This window comes from Rhinatrema bivittatum, unplaced genomic scaffold (genome assembly GCF_901001135.1).
Source record: "Rhinatrema bivittatum unplaced genomic scaffold, aRhiBiv1.1, whole genome shotgun sequence".
NCBI classification, from domain to species: domain Eukaryota; kingdom Metazoa; phylum Chordata; class Amphibia; order Gymnophiona; family Rhinatrematidae; genus Rhinatrema; species Rhinatrema bivittatum.
In genome coordinates, this window is record NW_021820765.1 from 154999 (window position 1) to 169128 (window position 14130).

The following is a 14130-nucleotide window of genomic DNA, read 5'->3' on the forward strand; positions in this document are numbered from 1 at the left end:
GTTTGATCATCCGATTCCTATTGTTTTTACTCTAACACAGCCAACTGGATCGGCTTCCACTTTGTTTTCTGGGTCTAAACAGAGATTTATGCAGACTTGCACCTCATGAAGAGCAGAAGTAAGTATGTGGCTAACAGCCCAATACACACACCTCTGATAGATTTCAAAAATGCCACTGACATGCATAAAACATGTGTGTAAGTTGCATTGAAAATCAAGTCCTAATTCTCTAGATCCTCAGTATCTCCAACTATCCCATTGAACTCTTTCCATATATCAGTGTGGTGGACTTATTCCTTGTTGAAGACAAAGAGTTACTTTTCTATTTCTAAAATGACAAGAAAAAAATATAGAACCTGAAATTAGAACAAATTTGTGTGTTTCCTCCCATACATCCCAGAGGACATGTCAGGCTGTGATTATCAATAGGACTCGTTAATATAAATCACATACCTACTCATCATGTAATGAGTGTAGGAATGCACCTGAGTGCCATCTTGTTTATTTGTAGCTGCACCACTGCAGGGTCAGTGAAACAACCCCCAGGCAGAGAAGATATAAACTCACTGCCTCCAAACACAGATGCATTGCACAGTTATTCGCAGGTGAGAACGTTTTTAGAATCCTCTTCTCTCCACATTGCAAACCATGTTTATTGTACCTTTCTCTTCTTCTTTCCTGGGTTTTTATTCTCCAGATCCCGATCTCTGTGCTGGATCCTTCTATAACTATTTCATCGTCACTTCTCTCTTGCTTCACTTCATGTTCTTCATATTATTTTTGAGTTTTTCCATATCTCTTCTCATTGGATTTCATGTTGTTTGCTTGATTTCTGTCTGTGTATGCATCAGTTTGCTTAATTTGCTCCTTTCCCTTTACTTTTCTATTCTTTGTGCTTCCCGTAATGATACCAGGAGCTTTGTGAATGAGGACAAGGAAATGAGACCTTCTGATTGGCTGAATCTTCTGCTACTTACTGCTGCCATGGGAAAAGCCACAATCCCAGGATGCAAGCTGGAGCTCCAGAAGATGACCCCTTTCACCATGGATGGAGACTTCATCCTTGGAGTGATTGCTTTGGCTTATTCTAGGGTGGTTTTCCCAATCCTTGACTTCAGAGAGACCCCCAAGCCAGCACACTGTGAGGGGTAAGGCCCCACAAATTAGAAATTAATATTTTTAGTTTGACTGCTAACCAGGAAAGAGACTTTGTAATAAACCAGGTCACAGAGTCAAGCAGCATATTAATATCTTCAGATGATGTTTAGATTGGTTGTGTTTATGTCACCAGATATGCCAACATTTGGCACAACCAAATAATACAATGAGCGTGATTTAGAACAGTGTTTCCAAGCCCTGTCCTGGAAGCACACTTAGCCAGTCAGATTTCAAGGATTGCCACAATGAATGTCCCTGAGATAGATTTATATACCCTGGATCTGCAACCTATGCAAATCTATACCATGCATTTTCATTATGGAGATCCTGAAAACCTGACTGGCTAGCTGTGCCTCCAGGAGAGGTTTGGGAAACAATGATTTAGAATTTCTTCCAAGTAACATTCCTAGATTATCACATTGCCTATCCATTTTTTTTTTTTTGCTTGCAATATACATCTCAAATGAAACCTATTTTTGGTGTAGCTAGATCTGTAATAGAAGATAACCTGTGTAGGCTTCAAGATACATCTGTGTTTATTATTTTCCAAAAACACAGTATCGTGGATGTCTCCCCTAAATGTGGATATCACTACACACATTATAGAATATTGCACATACTTTTAGCTGAATTGGGGAAAAGCAGTTTTCAGATAAGCAATTCATGCAGGACGATCACTTTTAACCTAAGTATGTTGGTTTGAAATCAGTCCTCCTAAACTAATGCTAATATTACTACTTCTACTACTTCTAGTCTTTCTCATTTTTAAAGCACTACTAGACATACATAAGTAGATGATAGCAGAGGGGCTGAGATTCACAGATCTAGCTAGGTGCCAAGAACTTCCTGAAAGACATTCATTTTCATTTCGCTCCTACATTAAGACATCTAAAATGTGGGTAGGACTCCAGTACGGAAACCAAACTGAAATTGGTTGCGAAGTGCATGATCATTCAAAACATCATTTAGCTGATTTAAAGCAGCTCCATTCAATCATTTACACAATAAGCAAGGAGATTGGACACTAGTTGGTTAAATAAGTAGGATTTAAGCTAGGCTTCTTAAAAAAAAAGATTTAATATTGGCATGCTTTAACTGTACAGGGAAATAACATTAAGTGAAAAACAATCTCATCATAATAGATACTGCTTGCTGATATAGAGATGTGCCCTGAGAACCCTAAAAAAATGTTTTTACTCATTTCAGGATACAGAATGTGCTATTAGCAAATAGAGCTCACTGTTTTCTGAAAGGAATCTGTAGGAATGTAAATGAAAATATAAAATCCCCCCAAATTAACTGACAGCCAAAAACTGCTCAAAAATTAAAGACATGAATAGTTGATATTGCTTATGTTTTCCACTTGAAGTGTATCTCGGAATTTGATAAGTAGCTTATAAATGCAAATTAATTAAAAGCGAATTTTCTGAAAATTGCTCACAGTCCATGCATTTTTGCACACCGTAAGCCCTTATACCTGCATAGCGCAGAGACATTGCTGGAGTTGGGGGGGAGGGGGGGTCAGAGAGAGAAGTATGCACATCATTTTATGTTTTTCAAACTATTCATATGGATGGGTTTGGTGGCTGCAGGGACGGAAGGTCTAGGCCCATTACTGCTGCCCCTTGTTAAATGCTAGCACACTGGCCTGCTTGCTCTTCTACCATTTAACTATCTCTCCAGAGGTGCAATTCAATTGATGTGGCAACATGGTCAAGGTAAATTTACCACACCATTGTAAATAATATGGTCATGATCAATGAGCTCACTAAAAAGTACTTGCATAATTAAATTAGGTGCCCATGCTAAAAAAGACAATTCATGTTATTTTTAATGCAATTGTTTTTGGCAATGTTAGTAAATGCACATTACACAACTCTTGCATTAAAGACATCTTAGCCCATGTCGGCACAGGCATTAAATACAATGTACTTTATACATGGACCCCTAAACAGTTAACCTTTAATCTTGCATTGAGTTACTGAATGTTAATCATCAATAAATCTTCAGTAACGAATAAGCTAGTCAATGCATAATCAATAAATTACGTAAAACTTTATTAATGAACTGATAATCAAGTTTTATTTATTTATTTAAAACCTTTTTATACTGGTATTAGTAGGTACAGCATACCGGTTTACATCATAACTGCAGGTTGAAATTACATTAAACAGGTACAGGGTGAGGGACTAGAAGGAACAAGAGCGATGGCTAGAAGCTAGCAAACTAGTGCAAAAACAAGTGCAATAAATAGGTAAACAATGTAATAAATGGCAAAACCTGGTAAACAAAGTGATCTAACTTTATACATTATTTATTTATTTATTTAAAAAAATTTTCTATACCGTCGTTAAGTTAAATAACCATCACAACGGTTTACAGAAGGGCACGATAAAGAGAAATATGGGTGGTATAGATTACAAATTACTCGTGTGCCATCATAGTATGGTAACAATTTAAAATAATAAACTAGGTGTGTAAGTTGAACCTGATTGTTAGGAACAAATTAGGCAGTTTGATTTTAACATTAATGTGCTTATGTAGGTTACTAATAACTTCTAGCTTGGTGCATCCTTAACTATCAACTATTTTTCTCCTTTATCTTTATAAAATGCTTGTTTAAAAGCATTTTATAAAGATAAAGAAAAGGAGAAAAAGCTCCGGTAAAGTATTGTTGCAGCAAGGAATAAGAGAGGGAGGGTCTAATCTGGGTAGGCCTGTTTAAAGAATCAAGTCTTTAATTTGGATCTGAATTTGAAAGTGCAAGGCTCAGGACGGAGGTTCGTGGGTAGTGAATTCCAGAGGGTAGGACCAGCAATGGCGAGGCCTCGGTCCCTTGTGGATGTTAGGTGTGCCTTCTTGAGGGATGGCACGTGGAGGGCACCTGTATTGGTTGCTCTGGTGGGGTGGTTAGAAGGTGTGGGGTGGAACGGCTCATCTAGCCAATTGGAATTGTGTCTGAAGATAGATTTGTGAATGATAGAAAGGGTTTTATAGTGGATGCGTGAGGATATCTGGAGCCAGTGAAGGTCTTTAAGGATCGGAGTAATATGATCAGATTTGCGGGCATTTGAGATGGTCCTTGCTACCTCATTCTGTAGCATTTGGAGCGGTTTTATGGTGGAAAAGGGGAGCCCTAGGAGGAGGGAGTTGTTATAGTAGTCCATTTTTGAAAAGAGGGTGGCCTGGAAATCATTAGCATGGAGTAAAGGTTTAAGTTTTTTCATGACTTTGAGCTTAAAGAAACCTTCCTTGAAGATAGTGTTGATGTTAGGGATGTGAATCGTTTTTTGACGATTTAAAATATCGTCCGATATATTTTAAATCGTCAAAAAATCGTTAGGGCCACGATACAATACCAATTCCCCCGATTTATCGTTAAAAAATCGTAAATCGGGGGAAGGGGGAAGGGGGAAGGGGGAAGGGGGAGGGCAGGAAAACCGGCACACTAAAACCCCCTAAAACCCACCCCCGACCCTTTAAATTAAATCCCCCCCCCTCCCGAACCCCCCCCCCCCCAATGCTTTAAATTACCTGGGGATCCGGCGGTGGTCCAGAACGGCGGCGGTCCGGAACGGCCCCCTCAATAGAATTGTGTTGTCTTTAGCCGGCGCCATTTTTCAAAATGGCGGCCGCAAAATGGCGGCGGCCATAGACAAAAACGATTCGACGGAGGAGGTCGTTCCGGACCCCCGCTGGACTTTTGGCAAGTCTTGTGGGGGTCAGGAGGCCCCCCCAAGCTGGCCAAAAGTTTCCTGGGAGTCCAACGGGGTTCCGGGAGCGATTTCTTGCCGCGAATCGTTTTCGTACGGAAAATGGCGCCGGCAGGAGATCGAGTGCAGGAGGTCGTTCAGCGGGGGTTCCGGACCGCCGCTGAACGACCTCCTGCACTCGATGTCCTTTCGTGGATTGCAAGTTGGCTAAAAGACAGGAAACAGAGAGTAGGATTAAATGGACAATTTTCTCAGTGGAAGGGAGTGGGCAGTGGAGTGCCTCAGGGATCTGTACTGGGACCCTTACTTTTTAATATATTTATAAATGATCTGAAAGAAATACGACAAGTGAGGTAATCAAATTTGCAGATGATACAAAATTGTTCAGAGTAGTTAAATCACAAGCAGATTGTGATAAAGTGCAGGAAGTCCTTGTGAGACTGGAAAATTGGGCATCCAAATGGCAGATGAAATTTAATGTGGACAAGTGCAAGGTGATGCATATAGGGAAAAATAACTCATGCTATAGTTACACAATGTTAGGTTCCATATTAGGTGCGACTACCCAAGAAAGAGATCTAGGCGTCATAGTGGATAACACATTGAAATCGTTGGTTCAGTGTGCTGCGGCAGTCAAAAAAGCAAACAGAATGTTGGGAATTATTAGAAAGGGAATGGTGAATAAAACGGAAAATGTCATAATGCCTCTGTATCGCTCCATGGTGAGACCGCACCTTGAATATTGTGTACAATTTTGGTTGCCACATCTCAAAAAAGATATAATTGCAATGGAGAAGGTACAGAGAAGGGCTACCAAAATGATAAAGGAAATGGAACAGCTCCCCTATGAGGAAAAACTAAAGAGGTTAGGACTTTTCAGCTTGGAGAAGAGACGGCTGAGGGGGGGATATGATAGAGGTCTTTAAGATCATGAGAGGTCTTGAACGAGTAGATGTGAATCGGTTTTTTACTCTTTCGAATAATAGAAAGACTAGGGGGCACTCCATGAAGTTAGCATGTGGTACATTTAAAACTAATCAGAGAAAGTTCTTTTTCACTCAACACACAATTTAACTCTGGAATTTGTTGCCAGAGGATGTGGTTAATGCAGTTAGTATAGCTATGTTTAAAAAAGGATTGGATAAGTTCTTGGAGGAGAAGTCCATTACCTGCTATTAATTAAGTTGACTTAGAAAATAGCCACTGCTATTACTAGCAATAGTAACATGGAATAGACTTAGTTTTTGGGTACTTGCCAGGTTTTTATGGCCTGGATTGGCCACTGTTGGAAACAGGATGCTGGGCTTGATGGACCCTTGGTCTGACCCAGTATGGAATATTATTATGTTCTTATGTTCTTATGTTCTTATGTTCTTTCCTCACCGCACATAAATATAGTCTTCAGATTGTCCCTGCTGGCAGGAGACAAGAACTGCCCATAGATTCTCACAGTTTGATGATTTGATTTATTGTTATTTGGGAACCACTTTAATTCTTTCTGAATATGGCAGGATAGAAGTTAAACTAAATGAATAAATAGCAAAATAATATGATGACAGCAGGTTGGTTTATTCTCAACAGATTTCAGATCCGGTATTACCGTGACATATTGGCTATCATGTTTGCCATCGAAGAAATTAACCAGAACCAACGACTGCTGCCAAACCACACCCTGGGCTTCCGATTTATGGACTCCTGTTTTTCAGAGGTAGTAGCTCTCCAGGACACTCTGCTGCTGCTCTCTGGGAGAAACAGAACACTCCCAAATTATAAGTGTGAGGCACAACTGATTTTGGCAGGAATCATCGGGGAGCTCTACTCTTCAGTGTCTGAGGTCATGGCCAGGATACTAGGAGTTTACAGGATCCCTCAGGTATGAAATTTCTCTGTTATAGAGCCAATGGATTACCATATGATTCCATTTTGTCTTCACAGTCTGTTATTCCTTCATTGCATTCATGTACTTCCAGTTTCTTCTTTTCTTAAGGAAAATGGAGCTAGATGTCCATAGATTTATGAAGGTAAAACCCCGGGAAATCTCAGATGAAATGGAAACCCTTAAAATATTTTGACCATGCTCATCCAAGTACTTATATGTGTTATGCCCTCTGTTGATATATAGGAGAGAGATGATGGAAATATTTCTTTTCAGGTCAGCATCTCAGCACTTCATCCAATGCTGAGTGATAAGCATCAGTTCCCATCTTTCCTGCGCACCTTTCCTGCAGCCACCCTGCTGCCCCAGGCTATTGCTCAGATGCTCCACTACTTCAACTGGACATGGGTAGGCATATTATATTCCAATGCAGATATTACCAGTCTAAAAAGTCAGAAAATAAGGCAGCAGGTGGTGGAGAATGGTGGTTGTGTGGCTTTCCTAGAGAAGATTGATGATCGCTACCCAAGTGTCAGGCTGGTGAAAGTGGCAGAGGTGATTCTTCAATCCTCAGCAACTGTGATTGTGTGCCTCTGCTATGAAATGCACCTCAAGCCTATACTGGAACTTCTTTCTTTCCGGGATATCACTGCCAAGGTCTGGGTCTTCTCATCTTCATTTACCATCAACCCTCATGTGTTCACCAGGGAGTCATGGAGACTGCTCAATGGCAGCTTGGTGTTCATTGGATCCACCAATGACATCCCCCACTTCTCTAATTTCCTCTACCATGTTTGGTCTTTTTCATATCCATGGGGCACTTTCACCAAGCTCTTTTGGGAAAAGGCATTTGGGTGTCTTTGGGAGGAACAGAACTTGACTCATTTGGTGATGGGACAAGATAGCATTCCATGCACAGGTGAAGAGAACCTCAAAGCACTGGACCCAGCAATCTTTCAGTTGAATGATTTAAGTACCACCTATCATGCTTATCTGGCTGTTTATGCTTATGCACATGCACTGCACCATATGATTTCAGTTGGACCCATGGAAGGCACTTTTGAAATAGACACCAACATTCAACATTCAACATTCAAACCATGGCAGGTACTAATAATAATAGTTGGATTTGTATAATGCTAAATGCAAACAAGATCATGATTGGATTTTAAGCTTTAGAGGTTTGAAAATGTATTTTCACAGCATCTGCATATATATTACTGGTTTCTTCACTCTATGAAAGTTTCCAAAGGACAGGAGAGAAGTTGTAAAGTTATTATTTAATTATTAACTTAAAATTGCCATACTAGGTCAGACGAAAAGGTCCATAAAGCCCATTATCCTTTCCAACTGTGGCCAATTCAGCTCAAAAGTATCTTGCAGGATCCCAAAGGGTAAAAAGATTCCAAGCTGCTTATCCCAGGGATAAGAAGTAGATTTCTGCAACTCCCATTTTATAATGGTTTATGGACTTTTCCTCCAGGAACTTGACCAAACCTTTTTTGAAATGCAGCTACTCTAATATCTTGTTGTGCGCTCTGTCTGTGGTTGGCCTGCGGACGGCCATTCTCACCTCGCCCATGCGCCAACGTGGCCTGCTACCCCCTCTCCCGCAGTCACGGCCTGCTGCTGCCATCCCCGGCGGCCCGAGATGGCATCTCCAACCAGGGCCTCGACCTCCCAGGACGCGTCCCAGTCCTCGCGGCGGACCCTATGCTCCTTTAAAGGGTCCGCGGCGCCAGCTGATGATGTCACCTGAGCTGGTGTTTAAGGCCGGGCTCCAGCACCTACTCCTTCCCTTGGAAACCGGCCGACACACTTGCGTGTGTGGTAGTTGGCCCCGTGTGTCTCCTCTGTGTCTTTGCCTTCTAGAAGTGTTTTTCCGTGTTCCTGAGCCGTTCCAGCCTTGTTCCTGTGTTCCCATGGTTCCTTGTTCCTGTGTCTTCTCCTTCGTTCCAGCGACCCAGCGTTTCAGTTGTGTTTCTACTTCAGACTGATATCCGGTACCTGACCTTGCTTGGACCGATACCCGGATCTTGACCTCTGCTTTGCACCTGATCTTGCTCAGACCGATACCCGAATCTTGACCTCTGCTTTGCACCTGACTTAGCTTGGACAGATACCTGGAACCCGACCTCTGCTTGCATCTGACCATGCTCGAACTGATACCTGGAACCCGACCTCTGCTTTGCCTCTGACCACGCTTGGACCGATACCTGGAACCTGACCTCTGCTTTGCATCTGACCACACTCGGACTGATACCTGGAACCTGACCCCTGCTTTGCTCCTGACCACGCTCGGACTGATACCCGGAACTTGACCTTTGCTTTGGCTGACTATCCTTGGACTGATATCTTGGCATTGACCCTTGCTATCCACTCGGACACTCTCCTCGCATCTCCAGCTACCATCAGGCCCACCTGCCTTGGCACTGTTGGCGGCCCAGCATGAGCTAGACCCATGGGCTCCGCCCATCCTGCCCAGAGGACCTTCAGTCCCTATTCAGTTCCAGTGGTCTCCGGTACTTCTTGTTCCGGTCTAGCCCTTGTTCCGGTTCCGGTCTAGCCCTTGCTGATCTTGGGCACACCTCTCCTTCACCTCTCAGGGAGAGCCCCAGAGGCCCACCTAATTCCAGGCGGTCCGGAGAACCAAGGGCTCAACCCGTGGAGAACCCGGACTGCTATTGGCGAAGCTCCAACTAGCCTCTGCCTCTACGTGTGCTCCGCCTCCTGGCTGCAGGCGCCCTCTGGCTCCCCCCAGAGGGCCATACAACAGTTAATTTCATATCCTTTTTATCCCCTTCCACCCTCCCTATAGTTAATTTGTTATCTCCCCTAAGTTAATTTTATCTGTAAAGCTCCGTTGCCTACTTCGTGTTTTGTAGCTCGGTTGCAAGTTTATGTTCTATGTAAACCGATGTGAAGTTACTAAACAAATGTCGGTATATAAAAACTGCAAATAAATAAATAAATAAGTACCAATCCTGCGCCAGGCCAAGGGTCCACCTCCAGCGCAACACATCTTTCACCACATCCTCTGGCAACAAATTCTAGAGTTTAATTATGAATTGAGTAATAAAATATTTTCTCTTATTAGTTTTAAATGTATAAAAGCAGCATTGCCACTCCCTCTCCTAATCCATACATGGGTTTCACCAGACTGGTGCAGGAAGATTAGCACAGCCTTCAGGGCCAGAGGAAGTGGTATCGGCCTACCCCTCACATCACCCACAAGGCCAGAAGATGTACCAAAGCACTTAAGAACATAAGAACATAAGAAAATGCCATACTGGGTCAGACCAAGGGTCCATCAAGCCCAGCATCCTGTTTCCAACAGTGGCCAATCCAGGCCATAAGAACCTGGCAAGTACCCAAAAACTAAGTCTATTCCATGTAACCATTGCTAATGGCAGTGGCTATTCTCTAAGTGAACTTAATGGCAGGTAATGGACTTCTCCTCCAAGAACTTATCCAATCCTTTTTTAAACACAGCTATACTAACTGCACGAACCACATTCTCTGGCAACAAATTCCAGAGTTTAATTGTGCGTTGAGTAAAAAAGAACTTTCTCCAATTTGTTTTAAATGTGCCCCATGCTAACTTCATGGAGTGTCCCCTAGTCTTTCTACTATCCGAAAGAGTAAATAACCGATTCACATCTACCCGTTCTAGACCTCTCATGATTTTAAACACCTCTATCATATCCCCCCTCAGTCGTCTCTTCTCCAAGCTGAAAGGTCCTAACCTCTTTAGTCTTTCCTCATAGGGGAGTTGTTCCATTCCCCTTATCATTTTGGTAGCCCTTCTCTGTACCTTCTCCATCGCAATTATATCTTTTTGAGATGCGGCGACCAGAATTGTACACAGTATTCAAGGTGCGGTCTCACCATGGAGCGATACAGAGGCATTATGACATTTTCCGTTTTATTCATCATTCCTTTTCTAATAATTCCCAACATTCTGTTTGTTTTTTTGACTGCCGCAGCACACTGAACCGACGATTTCAATGTGTTATCCACTATGACACCTAGATCTCTTTCTTGGGTTGTAGCACCTAATATGGAACCCAACATCGTGTAATTATAGCATGGGTTATTTTTCCCTATATGCATCACCTTGCACTTATCCACATTAAATTTCATCTGCCATTTGGATGCCCAATTTTCCAGTCTCACAAGGTCTTCCTGCAATTTATCACAATCTGCTTGTGAGTTAACTACTCTGAACAATTTTGTGTCATCTGCAAATTTGATTATCTCACTCGTCGTATTTCTTTCCAGATCATTTATAAATATATTGAACAGTAAGGGTCGCAATACAGATCCCTGAGGCACTCCACTGTCCACTCCCTTCCACTGAGAAAATTGCCCATTTAATCCTACTCTCTGTTTCCTGTCTTTTAGCCAGTTTGCAATCCACGAAAGGACATCGCCACCTATCCCATGACTTTTTACTTTTCCTAGAAGCCTCTCATGAGGAACTTTGTCAAACGCCTTCTGAAAATCCAAGTATACTATATCTACCGGTTCACCTTTATCCACATGTTTATTAACTCCTTCAAAAAAGTGAAGCAGATTTGTGAGGCAAGACTTGCCCTGGGTAAAGCCATGCTGACTTTGTTCCATTAAACCATGTCTTTCTATATGTTCTGTGATTTTGATGTTTAGAACACTTTCCACTATTTTTCCTGGCACTGAAGTCAGGCTAACCGGTCTGTAGTTTCCCGGATCGCCCCTGGAGCCCTTTTTAAATATTGGGGTTACATTTGCTATCCTCCAGTCTTCGGGTACAATGGATGATTTTAATGATAAGTTACAAATTTTTACTAATAGGTCTGAAATTTCATTTTTTAGTTCCTTCAGAACTCTGGGGTGTATACCATCCGGTCCAGGTGATTTACTACTCTTCAGTTTGTCAATCAGGCCTACCACATCTTCTAGGTTCACCGTGATTTGATTCAGTCCATCTGAATCATTACCCATGAAAACCTTCTCCATTACGGGTACCTCCCCAACATCCTCTTCAGTAAACACCGAAGCAAAGACATCATTTAATCTTTCCGCGATGGCCTTATCTTCTCTAAGTGCCCCTTTAACCCCTCGATCATCTAACGGTCCAACTGACTCCCTCACAGGCTTTCTGCTTCGGATATATTTAAAAAAGTTTTTACTGTGAGTTTTTGCCTCTACAACCAACTTCTTTTCAAATTCTCTCTTAGCCTGTCTTATCAATGTCTTACATTTAACTTGCCAATGTTTATGCTTTATCCTATTTTCTTCTGTTGGATCCTTCTTCCAATTTTTGAATGAAGATCTTTTGGCTAAAATAGCTTCTTTCACCTCCCCTTTTAACCATGCCGGTAATCGTTTTGCCTTCTTTCCACCTTTCTTAATGTGTGGAATACATCTGGACTGTGCTTCTAGAATGGTATTTTTTAACAATGACCACGCCTCTTGGACATTTTTTACTTTTGTAGCTGCTCCTTTCAGTTTTTTTCTAACAATTTTTCTCATTTTATCAAAGTTTCCCTTTTGAAAGTTTAGCACGAGAGCCTTGGATTTGCACACTGTTCCTTTTCCAGTCATTAAATCAAATTTGATCATATTATGATCACTATTGCCAAGCTGCCCCACCACCGTTACCTCTCTCACCAAGTCCTGTGCTCCACTGAGAATTAGATCTAAAATTGCTCCCTCTCTCGTCGGTTCCTGAACCAATTGCTCCATAAAGCTATCATTTATTCCATCCAGGAACATTATCTCTCTAGCGTGACCCGATGATACATTTACCCAGTCTATATTGGGGTGATTGAAGTCTCCCATTATTACTGCACTACCAATTTGGTTAGCTTCCCTAATTTCTCTTAGCATTTCACTGTCCATCTCACTATCTTGACCAGGTGGACGGTAGTATACCCCTATCACTGTAGTCTTCCCTGATACACAAGGGATTTCTACCCATAAAGATTCAATTTTGTATTTAGTCTCATGCAGGATGTTTATCCTGTTGGACTCTATGGCATCCCGGACATAAAGCGCCACACCTCCTCCCGACTGCTCCTCTCTGTCATTGCGATATAATTTGTACCCCGGTATAGCACTGTCCCATTGGTTATCCTCTTTCCACCATGTCTCTGAGATGCCAATTAAGTCTATGTCATCATTTACTGCTATACATTCTAATTCTCCCATCTTACTTCTTAGACTTCTGGCATTAGCATACAAACATTTCAAAGTTTGTTTTTTGTTTGTATTTTTATTCTGCTTTTTAATTGATAGGGATAAGTTAGAATTTTTTAGCTCAGGTGAGTTTTTAGTTACAGGCACTTGGACTACTTTTCTAATTATTGGAACCTCACTGTCAGGATGCCCTAATTCTAATGCATCATTAGTATCCTTTAAAGATACATCTCTCCGAACCATGCGCTGCTGAGCGACTGTCGGCTTTCCCCTTTGTTCTTCCTCATGCTCAAAATCAAGATAATACAATGCTTATACCTGACATGAAAGGGTTTAAAAAAGGCTTACGCTTGGCTGTTCAGACAGGCCTTTAGCAAAGTAATCGATGGAAGCTAAGATTACGGATGGTGGTCGTGGTTTAGCAAGATTTATTCCATTCCTGTGGAATGCCATTTTAAAGTATTGTTCCAATCAGTGTTATTACAACTTTATGCTTTATTATGGATGTTTTAACTGTAAACCGCTTCAATCTATGGAGTATGCAGTATCTAAGCCATTTTAAATAAATAATTAAGGAGCAGGAGGAGCAGTGTGGCTTCTTGGCATGGAAGAAGTAGCATTGGTGTCTCCCCCAAGCATGGCTCACTGTCAGGTCGATACAGTTATGCCGCGTTAGAAAGAGTGCGGCAGTGCTGGGCGCACCCTCGTTCCCCGCACGCACAGTTCTCTTCACATACCGCTCGATACTCTATTTAAATTGCTTGCAAATGCAAGCCGCGTCTGCGAAGCGGTAGGCGAAGCGTTAGGCCCGCGCAACCCATTTTACTGTATAGGCGCTTAATACAGCGCCTATACAGTATCCTGGGTGCGTTGGTACCTGTCATTTCAAATGTCATTTCAACTGACATTTGAAATGACAGGTACCAGGAAGTGGATGGTTTCCCCGCTCCCGAAGCAAGGCGCAGGGCGAAAACTAAAACAAAAGTTGTTATATATATATATATATATATATAAATACCTAGATGTCACTTTCCAAATCCCCCATCTCCACGCGCGTTTATCCAGGCGGCGGCGGGAGCCGGCGGGCGGGCGGGTGGACGCCCGTTCATCCAGGCGGCGGCGGGAGGGCACACGTTTATCCAGGCGGCGGCGGGAGCCGGCGGGCGGGTGGGCGCCCGTTCATCCAGGCGGCGGCGGGAGGCG

The 14130-nt window shown here is 42.4% G+C and overlaps 1 protein-coding gene across 1 annotated transcript in view; it reads left to right on the forward strand.

The window, feature by feature from the left end:
* The window catches only part of LOC115082113 (vomeronasal type-2 receptor 26-like), a 49358-nt gene that overhangs the window by 7828 nt on the left and 27400 nt on the right, over positions 1-14130 (forward strand). Inside the window, exons 2-4 of the mRNA XM_029586376.1 lie at positions 915-1148; positions 6453-6744; positions 7024-7854. Coding sequence (XP_029442236.1) covers positions 915-1148; positions 6453-6744; positions 7024-7854 — 1357 coding nt within the window. The remainder of the gene's footprint in view (positions 1-914; positions 1149-6452; positions 6745-7023; positions 7855-14130) is intronic.